This window comes from Suricata suricatta, chromosome 8, assembly GCF_006229205.1.
Source record: "Suricata suricatta isolate VVHF042 chromosome 8, meerkat_22Aug2017_6uvM2_HiC, whole genome shotgun sequence".
Taxonomy (NCBI): Eukaryota; Metazoa; Chordata; class Mammalia; order Carnivora; family Herpestidae; genus Suricata; species Suricata suricatta.
In genome coordinates, this window is record NC_043707.1 from 140016671 (window position 1) to 140022754 (window position 6084).

At 61.7% G+C, this 6084-nt stretch overlaps 1 protein-coding gene across 1 annotated transcript in view; it reads right to left on the reverse strand.

Moving 5' to 3' along the window:
* ACTRT2 (actin related protein T2) overlaps window positions 1-1053 on the reverse strand; it is a 1498-nt gene extending 445 nt beyond the window's left edge. The window contains exon 1 of the mRNA XM_029948306.1: window positions 1-1053. Within this exon, the coding sequence (XP_029804166.1) occupies window positions 1-864 (864 nt within the window). The 5' untranslated portion in view covers window positions 865-1053.
* Between the last annotated feature and the right edge of the window lie 5031 nt (window positions 1054-6084).

Here is a 6084-nt window from a genome sequence, read left to right on the forward strand (position 1 = left end):
GTCACACTTGGTGATGCTGCAAGAGACCATCTTCGAGAGGCCCGGGCTGTGGATCCCCAGCTGGTCGGGCGCGAAAAGGGCCTCGGGCGCCTGGTGCAGCTGGTCCCCGATGCGGACCATGTTCCCGTCCGGCAGCCTGTACTCCCTCTGGGTGTCCTCGGGCCTCCGGGACAGCTCCTTCTCCGGCTCCAGGGCCACGTAGCACAGCTTCTCCTTGATGTCGTCCACCAGGGCCTTGTCCAGAGCGCACGGGAAGGCCCGGCCGCTGGCCAACAGCAGCCGGCCGAGGTGCTCCGTGACGTCCTTCCCCGCCACGTAGAGCTTGGTGACTGCATGGGGCAGGGAGTAGCCCTCGAAGACGGGCACGGTGCAGGTGACCCCGTCCCCGCTGCCCACCACCAGGCCCGTGACGCAGGCTGAGGCGTAGAGGGCCAGCACGGCCTGGTCCGACAGGTAGAAGGCGGGCACGCTGAACTTCTCGAACATCACCTCGGCCATCTTCTCCCGGGCCTCCCTGGGGTTCAGCGAGGGCTCGGTCATGAGCACGGGCCGCTCGCTGGCCTTCACCCCCAGCTCCCACTCAAACAGGTGCTTGCAGAGGCTCTCCAGGCCCTCCCAGCTGGTGACCAGGCCCCGCTCGATGGGGTAGCGCAGGTGCAGGACCTCATGCTTGTGCAGGGCCTCCTCCCCCACAAAGTACTTCTTCTGACTGGCCCCTGCCGAGGGCATCTTGAACTTGGGGTGCCCCAGGACGGAGCTGATGATGTGGCGGGGCCCGACCTCTCCGGACAGGCCAGCCTTGCAGAGCCCGGAGCCATTGTCGAAAATCACAGCTGGAGAATCCAGCACGTGTGCATCAAACATGTCTGCGGCATCCTTTCCCGCGCCTTGCCGAGACAGACAGAACCCTCTGAGCGGCTTTGTGATGCAAGAGGCCGCTCTGGAAGCTCTGAGGGCGTGGGGTTCCGCGGCTCCGGGGGCACCAGCAGGCGGCCGAGCCCCAGAGCCCTCCGTCTTCGGACAACTGCTCTGCTCTCAGACGGCCCAGGCCGCAGCCTTCGGGGCTGACGGCCCCACGTGCAACAATGCACCCAAGGCAACAACTGTCCTCAGCCAGCGGCACAGGATCTTTAGCGGGTGGGGGCTCAGGGCCCCCCAGCGCTCCCTCTCTGGTTGAAACAAGCCAGACCCACAGGCGGCGTTGAGAGGCCTGTGCGCCAAGGCCCAGCCTCAGAACTGAGTGAAGCGACCCAGCTTGGGCCCACCCAGGGGCCTGGTGCCTGTGGCCCAACAAGCTGGCGTTCATGGGGTGGCAAAAACACACTTCCCTCTGCACGGGTCCAGGTTGGAGGGACAGTGCCCAGAGTCTATCACCGCAGGAACTCAGAACATGCAGACGCCTCCAGGAAGGCCTCGGAGATTTCTCTTCCCTTTATCCCATGGGCCCTGGCTCGCTCTCCCACAGAGCAGATGCCAAGCAAAGCTGCCTGGTCCTGCTGGCTGTCTCTCCAGGCCTCCATGTCCCTGCTGTGGCTTGAGATCAGGGCCCCTCACTGCTCTCTGCAGCCCTGGAAGCACCGGCACAGAGCAGTGGGGTTGGGACATGACCTCTGAAGACAGCCTGAAGGTGGGGTCTGAGGCTTCTGGAGTCGGGGACACCCGTGTCTAGGGACCGTCTCACGGCCGGCCACGCCCACTGAAGCGTGTTCAGAAATGACCAGGTCATTTGGTGGGAGGCCGTGTGTTCTAGTCCCAGTCCTGCCCTGCCTGAGGGGCCGGGCCGCGGGGCACCTGCTGCAGCCTCCCAGGAGGGGGAGGGGGATGTGTGATTACCTGGTGGTCCCTCCCCTCCCAGCACAGCCAAAATCACCCTCCGGTCCAGGTCCGCCCCCGTCCAGAGAGCCCTCCCAGAGGACCCCCCCACCAGACCTCCCGGCCTGCTCCTGCCCATGGTCCTGTGTGTCCCACCAACCCTTCGAAACCCACCAGCAAAAATAGTAACATGTTGATTTGTAGTGTAGACACATGGTGTAGACATGTGGTGTGTCTATGTCCTGTAGACAAGTGACAGGCATGTGACTTTGTGGGCACCCTCGGGGCTGAGTCCTGGATGAGAATCGACATGAACTTGGCATTGGTGGACATTTTCCCCAAAGGACACCTCCAGGTGGAAGCTGAGTCACAAGCCCGACGGGCCTGATGCCTCACAGCCCACACCATCGGCAGCCACCCCCGTGAGGCCCCTGTGATCTGGGGGCTCCAGCTGCAGGCGTGGGGACGGTCAGCAGAGGCTGCGTCTGGGGGGTTCTGGCCTCTCCTGTGTCACAAAAGGCCTCTGTACCCAGTCTCAGGCTTTGTGAGAATCTTCTCACTGTTACGGGACACTCTAGGTGGAATCAGGAGGAATGTGCTCTCAAGGTTTCCAAACTTGGACCCCCAAAGTGGCCCATGCGGGAGATGTGAGGACGCACGTCAGTTTCACACCCGGGGGGAGGCACGGGGTGACCCGAGTATCCCAGCAGGCCGGGCTGCCGGGGGCCTGGGGCCTCTGCAGGAGGGACAGAGAAGGAGAAAAAGACCAGGGCTGGGGCACAGCTTGGCCTGGCCGGCAGGTGTGGGAGCGTTCTGTGGCCACGGGCACCCTGTTGCTGTGACAGCTGCCTCCGCCCCGGGCTCAGGCCCCACGAGCCCTCGGAAACCACGCTGTACCTGCTGCCAGACCTTTAAGTCTGCAATTCTCCGTCCCTCTGTGACCCGCCAGCCTCAGACAAGGTCAGACCCTGGGGGACAGAGCTGGGAAAGGAGGGCCAGCCGCCAGGACAGTGCTTGGGAGCAAAGCCGTCGGAGCATTTCCAGGCACCCTCCTCTCCCTACTGAGCCGGGGAGACGCCGTTGGTCACGGGTCCAGCAACTCTCAACCCTGCCTGTCCCAGCCCGCGACAGCCGTGGCCACGGGGTCGCCGCCCGCCGGGCAGAGTGGCCCCAGGAAGCAGTCCTGACCTCGCTCTCCTCCACCCGCTTGGGAGAAATGCACCCCCCTCCCCAGAATGCACCTTCCCTGCGGCTCGTCACGTGTGCCGTCCGAGTCTGGCCCCGGGCTCGGCAAAGGCTCCGTCCGCACCACCACGCGTCTTGTCTGGCTCACAGATTGCCGCTTCATGGAGAGGAGACCCGCCGCCAAACGTGGGACCACGTGGCCGCTGAGAGCAGCGAGGGGGTTTATGAGCCACAGCCTACGTGATGTTGTGCCGCTTTCCAGCTCCCAGCCGGGGGTGGAAATGCCCCCCCCCCCGCGGTGCACAGGTGCCTGGGAACCTCCCCCCAGCCCTGCCTGTCTCCGAGCCTGGGGTCCGCTGCGGAAACGCCCCAGCCCTCCCACCCCGGGGTCTGTGCGTCTGGGAGGGGCCCGTGCATCCCGTGCCCGTGTCCACGTGGGAGCCCGCGGGCGTCCTTGCCGTGTCCGTGGATGCGACGCTCCTGGAGCTGAGTGTTTGCCGGGAAGGTCGTGTTTGCTGTGAACACAAGGACGTTACCCCTCTGCAAACTCCAGCTGCCCTGCCCCCACCCCGGCCTGCCGTGCCTCGTAAATCGCTCGAACAAGTTTATGGGCGAACTGGCTGTAACCCCGTCTCCCGCCGCAGGGCGAGGCTCGCCCCCGTGATTGTACCGGAGGGCACTCGCCTCCGTCTTACACAGGAAGGCTGGCTCCGGTTTCTGGTCCAGCGGTCATGCCCAACAGCGGCCTCCCCTGCCCTGCCTGACCCCCGCCTCCCATACCCTTGGAGGAGCCCCAGCGGGTGGCAGGAGGTGCACAGCCGCTCGGCGGCCTTGGAAAGCTGGCAGGCACCTAGAAGGGAACAGGGAGCCCCGGATCTGCCGAGAGCCCTGCTCCTTACCGCCCTGGTGCAACATGACTAGGGACACAAGTCCTGGGCTGGGGGCCACCCTGGCTGTCCCATCGTCCCTGCTTCCGTTTGCCACTGGTGCCCAGAGCCTCAGCCAATTAGTGAGCAGAAGGCTGGCCTCATTAGTCGTGGCTGACATCTGGCGGCCAGATCCTGTTGGCCAGGGTCTGGTCCAGTGCTGGCCGGCAGCCTGATGGAACGGGGCAACTCCACGAGTGGCGGGATGTGTGCTGCTCCTGCAAGGGACAAGTGTGCACATGTCCACGGAGGACGTGCACGTCCAGGTGTCTGCAGGGTTTCCCCAACTGTCTTCTCTTCTACCTCTTTGCCCCCGTCATCTCCTGGGAGACTGCCCAACGCCCTGAGCCCTCTGCCTGGTGTCCTGGCCCTTCTGAACCTCTGAGATGGATCTTGTATCACAGATTTATTCATCCAGTCTCCATCCACCCACCAATCCATCCATCCATCCACCCATCTACCTGTCCATCTATACATTCACCCATCCATCATCCATCCATCCAACCGTCCACCCACCAACCCATCCATCCATCCATCCATCTATCTACCCATCCACCCACCCACCTACCCATCCACTCACTCATCCATCCATCCATCCATCCACCATCTACCTATCCATCTATACACCCACCCACACACCCACCTACCCATCCACTCACCCATCCATCCATCCATCCATCCATCTATCCAACCATCCACCCACCAACCCATCCATCCATCTACCCACCCACCTACCCATCCACTCACTCATCCATCCATCCATCCATCCATCCACCCATCCATCCATCCATCCATCCACCCATCTACCTATCCATCTATACATTCACCCATCCATCCATCATCTATCCAACCATCCACCCACCAACCCATCCATCCATCCATCCGTCTATCTACCCATCCACCCACTCACCTACCCATCCACTCACTCATCCATCCATCCATCCATCCACCATCTACCTATCCATCTATACACCCACCCACACACCCACCTACCCATCCACTCATCCATCCATCCATCCACTCACCCATCCATCCATCCACTCACCCATCCATCCATCCATCCATCCACCCATCTACCTATCCATCTATACATCCATCCATCCATCCATCCATCCATCCATCTATCCAACCATCCACCCACCAACCCATCCATCCATCCATCCACCCACCCACCTACCCATCCACTCACTCATCCATCCATCCATCCATCCATCCATCCACCCATCCATCCATCTATCCGTCCATCCACCACTTACCTACCCCCACCCATCTACCCCTCCGACCTCCTGCTCAGTTGTTTCCTGTCCACCCCCTCTCTTCTCTTAGTGGCTGAAGTGAGCTCCCTCACTTGTTTTTGTCCATCTCCTTCCTTGGTGACCTTTGGGCACCAGCTGACCCTATGGGGTCCCACAGCTGACAGCGCAGCCACCATGAGTCCTGCCTGCCATTGTCCCCTTCCAGCCTGCTGGGTCTGGAGTGACTTCCTTAGGTGACCCTTCTCTCAGCTTCCCATGAACCTGACTCACTACACTGGCCAGGATGGGCAGGCCTGGCTCACGACAGCCAAGGTGACCGCAGCAAGTCCATGTCCACGGGGCAGAAGGAAAGAGTGGTGTTGAGCTGACACACTCTGGGGGGCTCGGCGACACAGCGTGGCAGGTCCTCCCTGGCCCCGGCGGTTCTGTGGGCAAGCTGAGGCGGCCTATGTGGAGGGGGACGTGGTCTGAGGTTAGGCCACGCCTCTCCTGCTTTTGTCCCCCACCCTCATGGAACACTGGTCCCAGCGCCTACAAAATATATTTGCTGGAGGAAGTTTGGAAAGCATAAGGAAAAGCGTTGTAAAGCAGACCAGAAGTACACTTGACCCCGAGATGCTAAGCGCTACTGACATTTCAGGATGCTCCTTAGGGTCTGAGATTTCAAAATAAAATGCAGACGTGCAATACATGCATCTTATCCTGAACCCCGCATCCCCTCTCCCACCTGACCCTCGCCCGGGAACCCCTCACACACCACCTCCTGACAGGCGCTGAGACAGGTGCCTGGTCATTTTCAAAGTGACAGCTGGCCTTTGTCACGTAGGTGGGAGCGTCAGGGCGCAGAGCCTGTCCCTGTACCCCTCCCCGTGAATTCTCACGTGCTGTTCAACATCTGGCTGAAA